General features: G+C 42.9%; 1 protein-coding gene across 1 annotated transcript in view; it reads left to right on the top strand.

Annotated features, from left to right (window-relative positions):
* The window catches only part of LOC144593777 (prolyl endopeptidase-like), a 93,911-nt gene that overhangs the window by 47,913 nt on the left and 26,529 nt on the right, over positions 1-19,469 (top strand). Inside the window, exons 11-12 of the mRNA XM_078399853.1 lie at positions 8,558-8,694; positions 18,869-18,963. Of these exons, the coding sequence (XP_078255979.1) occupies positions 8,558-8,694; positions 18,869-18,963 (232 nt within the window). The remainder of the gene's footprint in view (positions 1-8,557; positions 8,695-18,868; positions 18,964-19,469) is intronic.

Below are 19,469 nucleotides of genomic sequence, written 5' to 3'. Positions count from 1 at the left end.
ACATAATTTTCAATTTACTAATCCATTTAAACACCACCCACTTCCCTTATTTTCCTTGTTCCCCAATTTTGGCGGATGACTACCACTGTATCACCTATGTTCTAAGCCACCACTTTCTAAATTTTGGGGTGAAGATAATCATCTTGGAATATATTGGCTTTCAGTCCTTAATTTTGTCCATGTTTTTTCTCTATATGTTAATTAGGCACCATATCTGAGGAAGGATGTGCTGGCTCTGGAGAGGGTCCAGAGGAGGTTTACAAAAATGATCCTAGGAATGAGTGGGTTATTCTATGATGAGCGTTTGTCGCCACTGGGCCTGTCCTCACTGGAGTTTAGAAGAATGAGGGGGGGGACCTCGTTGAAATATACAGAACAGTGAAAGGCTTGGATAGAGTAGATGTGGAGAGGATGTTCCCACTAGTGGGAGAGTCTAGGACTAGAGGTAATAGCCTCAGAATTAAAGGACGCTCTTTTAGGGAGGAGATGAGGGGAAATTTTGTTAGACAGAGGGTGCTGAATCTGTGGAATTCATTGCCAAGGAAGGCTGTGGAAGCCAAGTCAGTGAATATTTGTGAGGCAGAGATAGATAGATTCTTGATTAGTATGGGTGTCAGAGGTTATGGGGAGAAGGCAGGAGAATGGGGTTAGAGATAGATCAGCCATGATTGAAAATGGCAGAGTAGACTTGATGGGCCAATGGCCTTATTCTACTCTTATCCCTTATGACCTTAACGCTAATTTTGATTAACTAATTCACTGCGGACCTGTTATCTGCACTATTTCTAGGTGATTTACTATGTCATTAATAATGCCGGATGCAAAATATTTTCTTAGTTTCTGTTCATCTGTATATTCCCCAGTGCAATTACTCCTCCCAATCTGTAATAACGTTTGCTAACCCTTCTCTAATTACATATCCATAAAAGCTTTTGCAGTTCACTCGTATGCTTCTTGCCAGATCATTCTTTATCCTACTTAACCCTTCCCTATCAATGTTCTGCTGTCCAGTGACTTCCCCGCTGTTATCAGGCAACTGAATTGGCTTCTCACCAACTAGAGAGAGGGGTCCTGGCCTCCCCTCCACCTAATTGAAGACCATTGGTCTATCTTTAATCGGACTTTATCTTGCAATAAACTTTTATCCTGTATCTGCACACTTCGAACGGCTTGATTGTAATCATGTACAATCCTTTCACTGGCTGGATGGGACGCCACAGAAAAGCTTTTCACTTTACCTCGGTACACGTGACAATAATAAACAAAACTTCTGAAATTTCCCCAATTCCATGCCTTATAGATTTTTCTAAAAATGTTTTTCTTTTAATCTGATACTATTTATAACGAGTCTGAAGAAGGGTCTTGACCGGAAACTTCACCCATTCCTTCTCTCCAGAGATGCTGTCTGTCCCACTGAGTTACTCCAGCTTTTTGTGTCAATTTACTATTTATAACTTTCTCTTGTTAACCACAACGGAAACCACTTTTGCTATTGGGTTTTGTACCTTGGAGAAGTATACTTATTATAGAGCATTAACCAATGAATATTTATGGTCTTGCTGTTGAATCTAGTTTTCCAACCTCGTGGATTAGCTTGGTCTGTTGCACTCTTGAGATTTAAGACCGTTGTTTTGAGTTGAATTGAATCATTTGTAATATTTTTATATAATTTTGTCATATTATGATTCTTAAAGGCTTGGTAACAGCAAGACTGTTAATTAACAGTCCGCTCTGTATAGTGGTAAATCTTAAAGCAGCCTGTTGTGGAAGCTCCAGTATGACAAGGTTAAGATAGCTGTATAGCACAAGGATCTTTGGACTTCTATGGACGTGTGGCACAAGAGTGGGCGGCCCGGTGGCGCAGCGGTAGAGTTGCTGCCTTACAGCGTTTGCAGCGCCGGAGACCCGGGTTCCATCCCGATTACGGCTGCTGTCTGTACGGAGTTTGTACGTTCTCCCCGTGACCTGCGTGGGTTTTCTCCGAGATCTTCGGTTTCCTCCCACACTCCAAAGACGTACAGGTACGTAGGTTAATTGGCTTGGTAAATGGTTTAAAAAAATGTCCCAAGCGGGTATAGTATAGTGTTAATGTGCGGGGATCGCTGGTCGGCGCGGACCCGGATGGCCGAAAGGGCCTGTTTCTGCACTGTATCTCTAAACTAAAACTAAGACTCTTGATAGACGTAGTTTGATGTACAGCACAAGGTTTCTTGATAGTCATCCTTTGACGTACAGCTGGATATAAACCATACAGTGCAAGGGTCTTGAGAGTGCACGGGTCTTGAAAAGGTCAGTATGGGAGGGGAAGTTCAAGTTTTAGCAACCGGGAGATCGGGTAGGCCGAGGCGGACTGATCGGAGGTGTTCAGCGAAACGATCGCCAACCAATGGCCCAGTCTCGCCAATATACAGGAGTCCACACCTGGGACAGCGGATACAGTAGATGAGGTTGGAGGAGGTGCAAGTGAACCTCTGCCTCACCTGAAAGGGTTGTCGGGGTCCTTGGACGGAGTCGAGGGGAGAGGTATAGGGACAGGTGTTGCATCTCCTGCAGTTGCTGGGGAAAGTACCCGGGGAGGGGATAGTTTGGGTGGGAAGGGGTGAGTTATCCCATCAGTCTGATCACTGTGTATTCAATCTACCCTCAATTGCGAGCAAAGTGACAGAAGCTGTCATCGACAGTGCTGACTGCAGCACTCGCTCACAATAGCATCGCAAGATCAGAACTGGGGATATCACTGACAATTGCAGTGTTCAATTCCATTTGCAGCTCGGTGAAGCAGCTTTTTACTTCCACGCAGCAAGACCTAAACAACAGATAGACGGGGGCTCATAATTGGCAAATAACATTCATGCGGCAATAATCATCTCCAGCAAGTCAAGTTGAGTTTAACGTCATATGCACACATGCAGGTCAGGCACGAGTACAATGAAAACATTGCCGACAGCAACATCAGAGGCTGACCAACTATCCTTGACATTTAGTGACTTAATTCAATGATTACATAGAAACATAGAAAATAGGTGCAGGAGTAGGCCATTCGGCCCTTCGAGCCTGCACCGCCATTCAATATGATCGTGGCTGATCATCCAACTCAGTATCCTGTACCTGCCTTCTCTCCGTACCCCCTGATCCCTTTAGCCACAAGGGCCACATCTAACTCCCTCTTAAATATAGCCAATGAACTGGCCTCAACTACTTTCTGTGGCAGAGAATTCCACAGATTCACCACTATCTGTGTGCAAAAAAACGTTCTCATCTCGGTCCTAAAAGACTTCCCCCTTATCCTTAAACTGTGACCCCTTGTTCTAGAAGGTTCAATGATACTTTATTGTCTTTATTGTCACATGTACCTAAGCATAGTGAATTTGTGGAATTCTTTGCCACAGAAGGCAGTGGAGGCCAATTCACTAGATGAATTTAAAAGAGAGCTAGATAGAGCTCTAGGGGCTAGCGGAATCAAAGGATACGGGGAGAAGGCAGGCACTGGTTACTGATTGTGGATGATCAACCGTGATCACAGTGAATGGCGGTGCTGGCTCGAAGGGCCGAACGGCCTCCTCCTGCACCTATTTTCTCTGTTTATATACTTTGTTTTACATACACAGCAGACCTCACCTAGGCAGTGCACGTGTCGCCACGTTTTGGCGCCGGCAAAGTTACAAAATCTCGCCGAACATTTCTGCCTACTGCCTGCACCTGCACAGTGATCGGCAGGGCTGTCCAAATCTTTGCCGAGACGTCTTTCTACCTGATGCTCGTGCCAGTCTGAGCCATCATTCCCGCTGCTGCCTGACCTCTCTCTATCCGAGCACAAAATCTTGCCACATTCCCACTGGTGCATTGGAAGACTGTAACGAAGGGTGGTGTTTCTATTTCCATTTGAGGGGGCACATGTAAGGAAGTGTGTGAATGAGTGTGCTTAAAAAAAGGAAACGATAATTTATTATGTGCAGCGTGTGAGGAAAACTCTGAATAGGAAATGAGGAAAGAGACACCTCCAGGGACCTGGCAGCTGTGGCCTCTCAGCACGAGTTAATGCTCTGAGCTCTTGCCCTGAAATTCAAGTAGATGCCATGCTCTCCACTCACGCACCTGCGCCACCTTGTGAACAAGACATTCACCAAGTAGCAAATGATTAAGGTATTTATTCACAAAATGCTGGAGTAACTCAGCAGGTCAGGCAGCATCTCAGGAGAGAAGGAATGGGCGACGTTTCGGGTCGAGACCCTTCTTCAGACTGAAGAAGTCTAACATGGGCAGGACCTGCACTGAACGGTAGGGCACTGGGGAGTGCTATCTAGCAGAGAGATCTAGGAGCGCAGCTATATAGTTTCTTGAAGGTGGCGTCACAGGTGGATGGGGTGGTCAAAAAAGACTTGGCACTTTGGCCTTCATCCATCACAGTGTTCAGTATGGAGGTTGGGAGTTCATGTTGCAGGTATTTAAGACGTTGGTGAGGCCGCATTTTGAGTATTGTGTTCAGTTTTGGGCACCATGTTATAGGAAAGATGTTGCTAAGCTGGAAAGGGTGCAGAGAAGATTTGCGAGGATCTTGCCAGGACTCGAGGGCCTGAGCTGGGACTTTATTCCTTGGAGTGCAGGAGGATGAGGGGTGATCTTATAGAGGTGCATAAAATCATGAGAGGACGAGATCAGGTAGGCTCACAGAGTCTCCATCCCAGAATAGGGGAATCGAGAACCAGAGGACATATGTTTAAGGTAAAGGGGGAAAGATTTAATTGGCACCTGAGGGATAACTTTTTCATACAAAGGGTGGATGGAACGAGCTGCCAGAGGAGGTAGTCGATGCGGGGTCTATCACAATGTTAGGAAACATTTAGACAAGTACATGGATCGGACAGATTCAGAGGGATATGGGCCAAACAGGCAGGTGGGACGAGTTTCAATAATGTTGGTCGGTGTGTGCAAGTTGGGCTGAAGGGGCTGTTTTCATGCTGTATAACTATGCCTTTCAAAGTGTTGTTCTTTTTTTGCTGTGCTCTAGATAAGCTTAGTTACTGAATCCCATGAAAATGCATTCCTCCCCTCTTCATGAAAATGGTGATAATGCAATAGGAGTGGCACATTTAAACCTGCTCCCCCTCACCTAAACGTCTTATTTTCCTCACTGACACTTGCCCAACCAGTACCGAAAGTGGTCCAAAAATACAGCTGTGTAACGCTGCTCCAGTCACAACCAAAGGGCAGCACGGTGGCGCAGCGGCAGAGTTGCTTTCTCACAGCGCCAGAGACCCGGGTTCAATCCTGACTATGGGTGCTGTCCGTACGGAGTTTGTACGTTCTCCTCATGACCTTGGGAGGGTTTCCCCCAGGATCTCCGGTTTCCTCCCACGCTCTAAGTACGTACATAAGGTTTGTAGGCTAATTGGCTTTGGTAAATATTATAAATTGTCCCTAGAGTGTAGGGTAGTGCTAATGTACAGGGATCGCAGCTCGGCGAAGGGCCTGTTCGCTGACCGATCGGTTGGGCTGAAGGGCCTATTTCTGCGCTGCGTCTCTAAACGAAAACAAAGCCCTGCATTCCATGACTCAGCGCTCAGATGTGAAAGCTTTGAGAAGGCCCCGGTCAGAAGCATTTCAAGATTGCCTATCAGCAACGCCAGTCTTCTTCAGCCCTGTTTACGTCAATGAGGATGGGGAAAGGACAAGAAGTACCTTATGAGAAAATCTTTATCAAAAGAAAACTGAGTTCATTACTTAGATGGCAAGCAACATTGTGATTTAGTTGCTATTCTCATATTCAGAATCTAATACTCTAGACTTTCGAACCCTTACATGGGCTCAAATTCAATTAATGGCAGCTGCTGAATTTAACCTCAAGCAATTAAATAAACATGGAATTAAAAGTTATAATTTGCAAAAGTGACCTTGGGTTTCTGCGCTGTATCTCTAAAACTAGAGATGAAAGATGAAACGCAGAAACAGGCCCTTCATCCCACCAAGTCTGCGCCGACCAGCGATCCCCGCACATTAACGCAATCCTACATGCACTCAGGACAATTTACATTTATACAAGGCCAATTAACATACAAACGTGTACGTCTTTGGAGTGCGGAAGGAAACCAAAGATCTCGGAGAAAACCCACGCGGTCATGGGGAGAACATACAAACTCCATACAGATCGAACCTGGGTCTCTGGCGCTGAGAGCGCTGTAAGGCAGCAACTCTACCACTTCGCCACCGTGCCGCCCTAAGGTCATTTAAACAAGCACATCAGGTTGCAGCCAGGGAAGGAAACATGCCATCCTTACCTGGTGAATGCTTGATGTACTTTCATATCCACAGCCATGTGTCTTCTCTGAACTGACCTGGAAAATGACTCGCAAGCTAATCAATTCAGGAGGCATTGACCATTCTTGTCATAATTTAAATTAATACCATTATTGCATTTGCAACTGTGGTCTGGTTTCTCGGAAAAGCCTCAAAGTAATTAAAATGGAGATGGGCCAAAGGTTTTCAATCTTTCAATGCAAATGTGCAGGATTAATAAGATGTTTCATTTGTGGATAAGGAATTAAGAAGATCATACAAAGTGCTGTTCTATCAGTTGTTTCTTGGACAGGTTGTGTGAGTGGGCGGATACATGGCAGATGCAGTTTAATGTAGATAAGTGTGAGGTTATTCACTTTGGAAGTAAGAATAGAAAGGCAGATTATTATCTGAATGGTGTCAAGTTAGGAAGAGGGGATGTTCAACGAGATCTGGGTGTCCGAGTGCATCAGTCACTGAAAGGAAGCATGCAGGTAGAGCAGGCAGTGAAGAAAGCCAATGGAATGTTGGCCTTCGTAACAAGAGGAGTTGAGTATAGGAGCAAAGAGGTCCTTCTACAGTTGTACCGGGCCCTGGTGAGACCGCACCTGGAGTACTGTGTGCAGTTTTGGTCTCCAAATTTGAGGAAGGATATTCTTGCTATTGAGGGCGTGCAGCGTAGGTTCACTAGGTTGATTCCCGGAATGGCGGGACTGTCGTATGTTGAAAGGCTGGAGCGATTAGGCTTGTATACACTGGAATTTAGAAGGATGAGGGGGGATCTTATTGAAACATACAAGATAATTAGGGGATTGGACACATTAGAGGCAGGAAACATGTTCCCAATGTTGGGGGAGTCCAGAACAAGGGGCCACAGTTTAAGAATAAGGGGTAGGCCATTTAGAACGGAGATGAGGAAGAACTTTTTCAGTCAGAGAGTGGTGAAGGTGTGGAATTCTCTGCCTCAGAAGGCAGGGGAAGCCAGTTCGTTGGATGCTTTCAAGAGAGAGCTGGATAGAGCTCTTAAGGATAGCGGAGTGAGGGGGTATGGGGAGAAGGCAGGAACGGGGTACTGATTGAGAGTGATCAGCCATGATCGCATTGAATGGCTCGAAGGGCTGAAGGGCCTACTCCTGCACCTATTGTCTATTGTCCTGGCCTGCCCATCTTAGGCCATTGTCCTTGTGGATTTCCACCATCATCCATTGCTTCTTTGGCACGCCTCTTGTTGGCATGTCTCTTTCAACTGTGTTGGCTTTTACTTGAATATCCAGAGGCCCCTCCAAAGCAATTAAGCCATCTTAATCTTCAAAATGCCAATGGTGTACTCCATGATGATGCAGTTAACAATTTTAGTGCGGGCCTTGAATCACACGATGGCAGAACATGGTAAGGATGGAAGATTTTCTATCCATTAGTGAATCATTCCATTGGACAGAATGGTGGTGCAGGGGTAGAGTTACTGCTTCACAGCGCCAGAGACCCAGGTTCGATCCTGAGTGTTTGTGCGGATTTTTAAACATTTTTTCAACTTTAAACATCACTGGGAGATATTGATGACAGGCATGCTTTATAAAATATCTTTCTGATGGTTCCCATGTCCCTCCACGGGATAGACACAAAAAGCTGGAGTAACTCAGCGGGACAGACAGCATCTCTGGAGAGAAGGAATGTGTGACGTTTTGGGTCAAGGTCTCATCCATGGGATATCCTATAGTCATCTGGCTCCATTCGCAGATACTAACGTATTTCCATATGACTGGGTTTGATTTGGTTTTGAGGAACTAACGGCTTGGAGTGACCTGCTTTCAAGGTTAGACACAAAATGTTCGAGTAACTCAGCGGGTCAGGCGGCATCTCTGGAAAGAAGGAATGGGTGACGTTTCAGGTCAAGACCCTTCTTCGGGTCTCGGCCCGATACGTCACCCATTCCTTCTCTCCAGAGATGCTGCCTGTCCCGCTGAGTTACTCCAGCATTTTGTGTCTACCTTCGATTTAAACCAGTATCTGCTGTTTTTTTTCCTGCTTTCAAGGCTAAATCTCAGCGGCGTTTTATTCCTCAATAAGAATTTGTAAGATGGATTCGGCTCAGCAACGTGAAGTGTAAACAAAGTTAATATGTACGTGGCTATAATAACAACTTTCATGATCTGCAGAGAAATAAAACAGTTCATCAAGCAATGGAGAAACATAAAAATAAGTTGGCTACTTTTGAGATTGACCTTATTGTACATTTTAATTCTAATCAAAATGTTTTCTATTATATCATTTTGATTCTACGCAGATCTTCTACCCAAGCCAGGATGGGTCGCAAATACCCATGTTCATTGTCCACAAAAAAGGAATAAAACTTGACAAATCTCACCCTGCATTTCTTTATGGATACGGAGGCTTCAGTATATCCCTTACACCGAGCTACAGGTTGGTAATGAATCTGTATCTAGATACAAGCATGGCTCCTATGTGTTAATCATTGAGTCAAGGAAGTGCTTCCATATGGTTTGATGGCGATTGGGGGAGAGGGGGGAGCATGGGTATTCTCCGGGTGCTCCAGTTTCCTCCAACATTCCAAAGACGTCCAGGTGTGTAGGTAAAAAAAACTTGGCTAACCTGTCCTTCATGTGTAGGATAGTTCTAGTGTAAGGGTGACTGACCGCTGGACGTCGCAGACTCGGTGGGCCGGAGGACCTGTTTCCTTTAGAGACTGTATCTCTAAAGTCTAAAAGCTGCTCCTTCTCATGTGCTGCTATTATAGTGGATCCACATAAGGTTTAGCAGGACTGTGGAGAGAGAAAAAAATCACTGATTCGTGTCCTACAAGTTAAAAAAAACGGAATAAAGCCCTTAAAGGATGAATGACTTGTTAGGTTTCATCGCAATGTTATGAATTTGATTTCCATTTTTATATTTCGTTTAGTTTATTATTGTCACGTGTACAGAGCAACTGTGAAAAGTTTTTGTTTGCCTACTATCAAGTCGAAGAAAAGATTATGTAGGTTAATTGGCTGGGCAAATGTAAAAATTGTCCCTAGTGTGTGTAGCATAGTGTTAATGTGCGGGGATCGCTGGGCGGCGCGGACCCGACGGGCCGAAGGGCCTGTTTCCGCGCTGTATTTCTAAATCTAAATCTAAATTATACATGAATACAATCAAACGGTTCCACAGTGCACAGATACAGGGTACAACATGTGAGAGGCTCAATATAATATCGAATTTTTCTTTTTCTTTTTTTTTCTTTTTTCTTTCTTGATGGATGTTTCTTTTGTGTGTTTTGGGGGTTGTGTAATTTTAATGCCTATTTTGATGCTTTTGTTGTTGGACTGTGGGTGACTGAATTTCGTCCAATTTGGATGACAATAAAGCTATCTTGAATCTTGAAATCCAATAAAGTTTGATTACGGTCATCCAACGGTCTTCAATGAAGTAGATGGGAAGCCTGGACCTCACTCTAGCATATAAGAGGATGGTTCAGTTGCCTGATAACAGCTGGGAAGAAACTGTCCCTGAATCTGAAGGTGTGCATTTTCTCACTTCTGTACCTCTTGCCTGATGGTAGAGGGGAGAGAGGGAGTGACCGGGGGTGAGACTTGTCCTTGATTACATTTCTACATCACAGGACCATCTCAGCTTTTGAATTACGATTATAGAGGTAAAGATAATTGGTGGACAAATTTTTATTTTCAGGGAGTGTTATATGCTTATTACAAACTAAATCCATGTTGATGATGATTAGCACTTTGTTTTTAATGGTCTTTTGTTGGCACGTAATGCAAAGTTGCATGACGCGCCATATGAATTTTGATGTAAAATTCTGAATTTTGGACATCAAAATTGTGAATTTGTAAAATCAAATGTTGGGAGGCCTGTCAATGGTCAGCGTGGACCCGGTGGGCCGAGCGACCTGTTTCCATGCTGTATTTTTGAATCAATTCAGTCAATCAAAAAATCTGGAGCATTTTCTCAGAAAACATTGAAGCTAGAGCAATCTCAAAATTTCAAAATTGAGCTTTGATTTTTGTTAGCAATGGTTGAAGGAGCCAGAGCATGTAAATAAAATTGCAGTGTGGGTTCGCCATTTTTTTTAATTGATTGCTCATTTGAGGGGGTGAATAGTATGAGGATTTGAGTTTTGGAGCAAGGAGGTCCAACTGCAGTGGCACAGAGCCCTGGTGAGACCTCACCCTGGAGTATTATGTGCAATTTTGGTCTCCTAATCTGAGGAAGGCATTATTGCTATTGAGGGAGTACCTCAAGTTGACAAATGATGAAAGAATGGGTCGACTGGGCTTGTATTCACTGGAATTTAGAACGATGAGAGGGAATCTTATAGAAACATATACAATCCTTAAAGGATTGGACAGTCTAGATGCAGGAAAAATGTTCCCGATGTTGGGGGTGTCCAGAACCAGGGGTCACAGTTTAAGAATAAGGGGGAGGCCATTTAGGACTGAGATGAGGAAAAACTTTTTCACCCAGAGAGTTGTGAATCTGTAGGATTCTCTTCCACACAAGGCAGTGGAGGCCAATTCACTGGATGTTTTCAAGAGAGATTTAGAATTAGCTCTTCGGGCTCAAGGAATCAAGGGATGTGGGGAAAGGCAGGAACAGGGTACTGATTTTAGATGATCAGCCATGATCGTATTGAATGTTGGTGCTGGCTCGAAGGGCCGAACGGCCTACTCCACCTATTTTTCTGTGTTTCTATTTTTGCTTCTTTATGCCATTAGTCATTGACCCAATCGTAAGCCTAATGTGAATATTATAAAAGTGAATTTCTACAGAGTAGAAGCAGTCTGTCCAACCCATCATGTCAGTGGAGTCCCTTATAAAATCTATTCCTCTAGTGACTTTAAAAATGTTTTCAGTTTTTCATTTTCTCCTAGATGATTTCATTGCAGCCTTTCCGTTCTATATTTTTCTCTCTTGTATGTTGATCGTGGTGGTATTGATGGCCTGAAGTGTGTTTATTTCAGTGTACAGGTTTCAGAATTACAGGTAAAGCCTGGACCAAAGCGTGGAACTATGTTATGGCGGCTATTACTCAGACTGGGTTGCGAGACGAGGCAAAGAGTATCCTAATTAGGATCAGTCAGCATGGCTTTCTTACCTTCAAGTTATTTGATTGATGACGACAGGGAGTGTGGAAACAGGCCCTTCACCCCAACTTGCCAACATGTCCCGTCTACACTAGTCCCACCTGCCTGCGTTTGGCCCACATACCTCCAATGTTGATGTTGACTTTAGTAAAGCATTTGAAAAGGTCCCTCATGGTGCCTGATCCAGAAGATTAGGATGAATGGGATCCACCTTGCCTTGGTAGTTTGGATTCAGAATTAACTTACCAGAGAGAGAGAGAGAGAGAGAGAGAGAGAGAGAGAGAGAGGGTAGAATTGGAAGGTTGTTATTTTTGTTGGAGCTCTGTGTTCCATTTGGATCTATGCTGGGTCCTCCATTACAGCACAGTGGCGCAGCGGTTGAGTTGCTGATTTACAGCGCTAAAGAACCAGGTTTGATATAACTCCAGGTGCTGACAGTATGGAGTTTGTACGTACCCCCTGTGACTGCGTTGGGTTTTCTCCCGGAGCTCTGGTTTCCTCCCACACTCCAAAGACGTATAGCTTTGTAAGTTAATTGGCATTGGTGAAATTGTAAGTTGTCCCTCGTGTGTCGGATAGTGTTAGTGTACGGGGATCGCTGGTCGGAGCAGACTCGGTGGGCAGGAGGGTCTGTTTCCACGCTGTATCTCTAAAGTCTAAATGTCTAACGTTTGTGATATAGATCCATGACTTTGACCAAAATGTAGATGGATTGGTCGGTGAGTTTGTGGACAGCAAAACATTTTTAAGAGTTGTGGAAAGTAAAGAAGGCTGTCAAAAAACACAGCAGAATGTATATCAGTTAGAGATATTGGGGGAGAACTAGCAGATGGAATTTCATCCGGGCAAGGGTACGGTATTGCTCGTTCTGAGGTCAAATGTAAAGTGAAAGTATACAGTTAATGGCAGGACCTAACAGCATTAGTATACAGAGAGATCAAGGGGTTACGGTCTGTATCCCCCTTAAGGTAACAGCACAAGTAGACAGAGTGGTAAAGAAACCATATGTCATGGTTATGTTCTAAGTTTGGGTGCACTGGTTAGGAAGTCTTTTTGCAGCTTTATAAAACTTTGGTTAGGTCAATAGACAATAGGTGCAGAGGGAGGCCATTCGGCCCTTCGAGCCAGCACCGCCATTCAATGTGATCATGGCTGATCATTCTCAATCAGTACCCTGTTCCTACCTTCTCCCCATTCCTCCTGACTCCTCTATCCTTAAGAGCTCTATCTAGCTCTCTCTTGAATGCATTCAGAGAATTGGCCTCCACTGCCTTCTGAGGCAGAGAATTCCACCGATTCACAACTCTCTGACTGAAAAAGTTTTTCCTCATCTCAGTTCTAAATGGCCTACCCCTTATTCTTAAACTGTGGCCCCTTGTTCTAGACTCCCCCAACATTGGGAACATGTTTCCTGCCTCTAACGTGTCCAACCCCTTAATAATCTTATACGTTTCGATAAGATCTCCTCTCATCCTTCTAATGCATTTGGACTATTGCATTTGGACTATTGCATGCAGTTCTGGTCACCCCATTGCAGGCTTTGGGATGAGTGCAAAATAAATTTGCCAGAATGCTGCCTGGATTAGAGGGTAGTAGCTATAAGGGAAGGTTGGACCAACAGAGGTTGGCCTTGTATAAATGTTAATGGCCTCCAATGTAAACGTCACTGGATATTTTTAGAAATAACCTGAAGGGTCTTTAGACTTTTTTAATTGGTATGTGTTAAAAATCCCTTTCTTGGATTCATCGTTGAAAGAAAAATGTATCGTGGGAAGGCAAATGAGAAAAGTCAAAATTTAGATCGAGTCCCACAGAGACTGAATGAACATGATTGCTAAAATATGACGTATGATAAATTGGCGTGGCAAAAAGAGGAAGCACGAGGTCGTATTTTGTCCTTGAGCTTTTTGTTTGGTTGACTTGCAAAGAGTATAGTTTGCTATGAGAACCAAGGTCACTGTTAACTTAGTTTCTGAAAAGAAAGGAATTCTCTTGGGTCACTCTCTTTTATAACTCGGCATGTGACCAAGTGCACTATCCAAGAAAATAACACACAGTTCTAAATAAAGTAATAACTGCAGGACAAGCATAATTAATTATATTTAAATTTGTGAAATCTGTTTTTGTTCCAGTATTTGAGGCGCATAATTGGTCATGCTTAAATGTAAAACTCTATGCCAAGGAAGGTGAAGTTGACCTTGAATATTAATAAAGCATATCTGAAAAAAAACTGCTGCAAAACCTTCTCGCGTTTGACGGCACTGGGCCTCTACTCACTGGAGTTAAGAAGGGAGGACCTCTTAAAAACTCACCGAAAGACCTGGGTGGAATGGAAGTGAGAGTCTAAGGCCAGAGGTCATAGCTGCAGAATTAAAGGACGTTCCTTCCAAGAAAGAGATGAGGAGGAATTTATTTTGTCAGGGTGGTGAATTCATTGCCACAGAAGGCTGTGGAGGCCAAGTAAATGGATATTTTTATGGCATAGATATATAGATTCTTGATTAGTACGGGGGTTCCCTCAGGGGTTATGGAGAGAAGGCAGGAGAATGGGATTTCGGAGGGAGAGATAGATGAACCATGATTGAATGGGGGAGTAGACTTGATGGGCCAAATGGCCTAATTCTGCTCCTATCACTTATGAACTTTTTGAGACTAGGTATACAATATTCTCATGTAGAACTATAATACTCAATGTGTTGAGGTAAATGTCAATGTAGGCCTAGTATTTTTTTTTAAACTCTGTTTCATCTTATATTCTCAAAATAATTGGCTGGATTACGTGTTCAGGTAAAGGCTTATTTGATGTCAATACAAATGAATAGTCAAGTCAAATTTATTGTCATATGCTGAAGTACAGTAGGATTTAGGTACAATTTTTAAAAACTTGCTTACACCGGCACCACAGACACATAGACTCAGTCAACACACAAAATATAAATTTTACATAAATTACAAATAAAATCCTTCACGATAGTGAAGAGAAGAAGATCGTGGTTGGATGGGTTGGACAAAGACCAGAAATTGGGCAAAATGGTTGGACAAAGGCAGAAAAGAGAGATGAACCATTATTTCAGTAACCACCATTGGAAAGTGACGAGTATTCTCGATAGCTTTCAAAGTCAAAAAATTTGCCAGCATTCTGTATCAGTTCACATATAGAGAGTCATAGAGTCGTAAAGCGTGGAAATAGGCCCTTCAGCCCGACTTCCCCACATCGGCCAACATGTCTCATGTACACTAGTTCCACCTGCCTGCGTTTGGCATATATCCCTCTAAACCTATCCTAATCCATTTACCTGCCTAAATGTTACTTAAACGTTGCGATAGTACCTCTACTGAACTATCTCCTCCGGCAGATCATTCCATCGTTTGTGTAAAAAAAAGTTACCCCTCAGGTTCCCCTTAAATATTTTCCCCCTCACCTTAAACCTATGTCCTCTGGTTCCCATTCCCCCTACTCTGGGCAAGAGACTCTGCGTTTACCCGAACTATTCCTCTCATAATTTTGTACACCTCTATAAGATCGCCCTTCATCCTCCTGCGCTCCAAGGAGTCCCTAGCCTGCTCAACCTCTCCCTGTAGCTCAGACCCTTGAGTCCTGGCAACGTCCTCGTAAATATTTTTTGCACCTTTTCCAGCTTGACAACATCCTTCCTATAACATGATGCCCAGAACTGAACACAATACTCTAAACGAGGCCTCACCAATGGATTATACAAACTGCAACATGACCTCCCAACCTTTATACTCAATATTCTGATGAATGCCAAAGCAGCACACATAACCATGTACTCTGACTCAAATTTGGAATTAATTTATGAAAAGAGACTGGGGAATTTAAGATATTTTGACGGTGAAAGGCAGCAGCTGAAAAGAGACCTTACAACCAAATAGAAAACATTTGACGTGTGGAGAAATAATGGAAATTTAGACCAGTACTTCCAGGTATATTCATATACTACAAAATTGGCATGGAGGCAGATGTGCACAAATCATGAAATTATAATTTAAATCAAATTCCCCAGAGGGCTAATTTACATAGAATAAGATTCACTTTGAATGATCTTTGAAGCCAAATAGAAAAATCACTGAGGATGCAAAAGGAAATGAAATGGGGAATTAGCTTCCTCATTACTATATCTTTGTTTTAATGTACAAAGCATCGTGCTGCTGTCAGCTAATAGAATAATAGAATCGGGTGCCAGGGATAGATACAAAATGCTGGAGTAACTCAGAACAGGTAGCATCTCTGGAGAGAAGGAATGGGTGACGTTTCGGGTCGAGACTGTCACCCATTCCTTCCTTCCAGAGATGCTGCCTGTCCCGCTGAGTTACAATAGACAATAGGTGCAGGAGGAGGCCATTCGGCCCTTTGAGCCAGCACCGCCATTCAATGTGATCATGGCTGATCATTCTCAATCAGTACCCCGTTCCTGCCTTCTCCCCATACCCCCTGACTCCGCTATCCTTAAGAGCTCTATCTAGCTCTCTCTTGAATGCATTCAGATAATTGGCCTCCACTGCCTTCTGAGGCAGAGAATTCCACAGATTCACAACTCTCTGACTGAAAAAGTTTTTCCTCATCTCAGTTCTAAATGGCCTACCCCTTATTGTTAAACTGTGGCCCCTTGTTCTGGACTCCCCCAACATTGGGAACATGTTTCCTGCCTCTAACGTGTCCAACCCCTTAATAATCTTATATGTTTCGATAAGATCTCCTCTCATCCTTCTAAATTCCAGTGTATACAAGCCTAGTCCCTCCAGTCTTTCAACATATGACAGTCCCGCCATTCCGGGACTCCGGCATTTTGTGTCTGCTTTAGATTTATAAACCAGCATCTGCAGTTCTATCCTGCACAGGGTGTCAGGGGTTGTGGGGAGAAGGCAGGAAAATGGGGTTAAGAGGGAAAGATAGATCAGCCATGATTGAATGGCGGAGGAGACGTGATAATTCTGCTCCTATCACTTATGACTAATCCTCCAAAACGTTGACTTTTATTTATGTGAAGAAATTCATAAAAATAATGCTGACCTTTAAATGGAATATTAAGCAAATATTAAATTGTATTTCTGCCAGAACAAAGTATGCATTTTAATTATTCCATTAAATAACCCGTACCGCAGTTATTTAGTTCATAGCAAATGAATTATGTGTATCCAAATGAAATGGCATTTCACTGGCATCAACTGATAAGATCTGTGAAAGACCTGCACAAAGGAATGGTGTGGAGTCTTTTGGCGATGTTCCTCAGAGATATAATTGACAGTTGGAACATATTACCAATGGAAATGTCACATGAAACTTTTAATACTTTGCTCAAAAGGTCATGCAATCTTCAAACAATTCGCATCTTTCGATATTATTGCCAGTGTTTATCTTGACTAAATGTATGAAGACCGTCTGCGAAAATATTCCTGACCAATCTTCATGTCGTTTTAATAGCTCATAAAAGAGAATTAATATTGACTTTGAATCTGACAGTAAGTGTGCCCATAATAATATGAAATCCAACCTGTCCAGTACCGTGAAACAATGACCCTATTAATAAATAATGAAAAATACTTAAAGAAAAAATAATACACTTTAAAATGTCACGACTATTACCCATTTAAATTAGCCTAGAAATCTTGCTTTTTAGCTTATGAACTATTGATTCCAGCCTCTTTCAATAAACAAAACTACCTAAGATCAATAGAGAACTGTACGGCACAGGAACAGGTCTTCGGCCTATGATGTCCGTGCCAAACATGATGCTAAATGGAACTAATTAATCATTTCTGCCTGCATATCAACATATCGCTCCATTTCTGTGCATACATGTGCCTGTCTTTTAGCATCTTAAACAACACTATCGGATCTTGATTCGTCAGGTGATAGGAGTAGAATTAGGCCATTTGGCCCACCGAGTCTACCAGCTATCACCGCTTACACTATTTATATCCTACACACTTTACAGATGCCAATTACATAGAAACATAGAAAAATAGGTGCAGGAGCAGGTCATTCGGACCTTCGAGCCAGCACTGCCATTCAATATGATCATGGCTGATCATCGAAAATCAGTACCCCGTTCCTGCTTTTTCTCCGTATCCATTAATTCCCCTAGCCCTAAGAGCTATATCAAAGTCTCTCTTGAAAACATCCAGTGAATTGGCCCCCACTGCCTTCTGTGGCAGAGAATTCCACTGATTCACAAAAAAGATTCCACAGATTCATAAAAAAGTTTTTCCTCATCTCAGTCCTAAATGGCTTACCCTTTATTCTTAAATTGTGATCCCTGGTTCTGGACTCCCTCAACATCAGGAACATTTTTCCTACATCTAGCCTGTCCAATCCTTTAAGAATTTTATATGTTTCTAGAAGATCCCCTCTCTTCCTTCTAAATTCCAGCAAATACAAGCCCAGTCGACCCATTCTTTCATCATATGTCAGTCCTGCCATCCCGGGAGTTAGCTACAAACCTGTACATTTTTGAGATGTAGAGGAAACCGGAGCACCCGGAGAAAACCCATGGAGAAAACCACAGGGAGAAAGTACAAACTCCACACACACACGGGTGATGTAACCCGTGGTCAGGATCGAACTCGGGTGTCTGCCGCTATCAGGCAGTAACTACCGCTGCGCCACTGTGCCGCCTAAATGCATAATGTTGCAATATGCCCTCCCTCAACTTTGTACTTTCCCCACAAAGTCCAGAGTGATCCTTACAACTATCTTAAAATTTAAGATTTATGATTTACTGTTTCCTAAATGCTCCACTAAAGCCTTGGTCCATTTTACTTGTTGGTAAGGCTGTTGGGATTGAAACTAACGTCTTTACCTGCACAAGAACTTTTAAACTTACTAAAATCAATTTTCCCATCGTCAAGACAGTTTTCTCTTTTCCATGCAATTGCCTTTATTTACATTTGCCACCCCAGTTTTATATCCAGTTTCTTGTAAACCAAATATTACATTTTATCATATTGTGATTACTCTTCCCCAAAAGAGCCTTCACTGTGACATCTCCTTATTAATCCCAGTGCAGTATCTAAGATAGCCATCTTTTGCTTGGCCCCGCATTGTGCCTTGAAAACTGTCTCACATAAATTCCATAGGCTTGTACTCTTAAGACTATATTTTTCTATTTGATTAGCCAAACTATAAGACACAAGATGCTGGAGTAACTCAGCGGGTCAGGCAGCATCTCTGGAGAAAAGGAGCAGGTGACGTTTCGGGTTGGAAACGTCGAGACCCGAAACGTCACCTATTTCTATTTCTCCAAGAGATGCTGCCTGACCCGCTGAGCTACTCTAGCCTGTTGTGTCTGTCTTCGGTATAAACCAGCATCTGCTGTTCTTTCCGACACATATACGAGGATTAGAGTTGCCCATGCTTAAGGCTTGCCAGCATCTATTTTATATTAAACATCTAGAAAGGAAACTGATGCTAATCTTTTTTTAAAAAAATATTGCAGAAATAATTCTAGAAATTAAGATATCCTTCTTAACTTTTGCAGTGTTTCGAGGCTTATTTTTGTGAGGCATCTTGGTGGTGTGTTGGCTATTGCTAATATCAGAGGAGGTGGAGAATATGGAGAGTCCTGGCACAAAGGTAAGGCAGTTGATATAAATTACACATTATTTACTGCCTAATAAATAACATGCCTGATTCATATTCCTGCGGAGGTTGTGTTGCTTCGTTATTCTCTGATTTCTTTGCTGAGCCATTTGATTCTAAACCATGTTTTCCGCCAACCTAGAAGATGGAGTGGACACAAAATGCTGGAGTAACTCAGTGGGACAGGCAGCATCTCTGGAGAGAAGGAATAGGTGACGTTTCGGGTCGAGATCCTTCTTCAGTCTACCCATTCCTTCTCTCCAGAGATGCTGCATGTCCCACTGAGTTACTCCAGCATTTTGTGTCTACCTTCAATTTAAACCAGCATCTGCCGTTCTTCCCTAGAAGATGGAATGGTTATCAGAAAATGCTGTGCAATGATTTTACAGTTTCTTTTGTTCCTTATGCTTGATATAAAACTGCATTGCCTTTCAATGGTAGTCCTTTCACTTCCCTGTGTACTTAATTTGATAATCCATTCTTAATTCGTGTCAGCAATT

Source organism: Rhinoraja longicauda, chromosome 5 (assembly GCF_053455715.1).
Source record: "Rhinoraja longicauda isolate Sanriku21f chromosome 5, sRhiLon1.1, whole genome shotgun sequence".
In the NCBI taxonomy this organism is placed as follows: Eukaryota; Metazoa; Chordata; class Chondrichthyes; order Rajiformes; family Arhynchobatidae; genus Rhinoraja; species Rhinoraja longicauda.
This window is presented reverse-complemented; position numbering and strand designations above follow the sequence as displayed.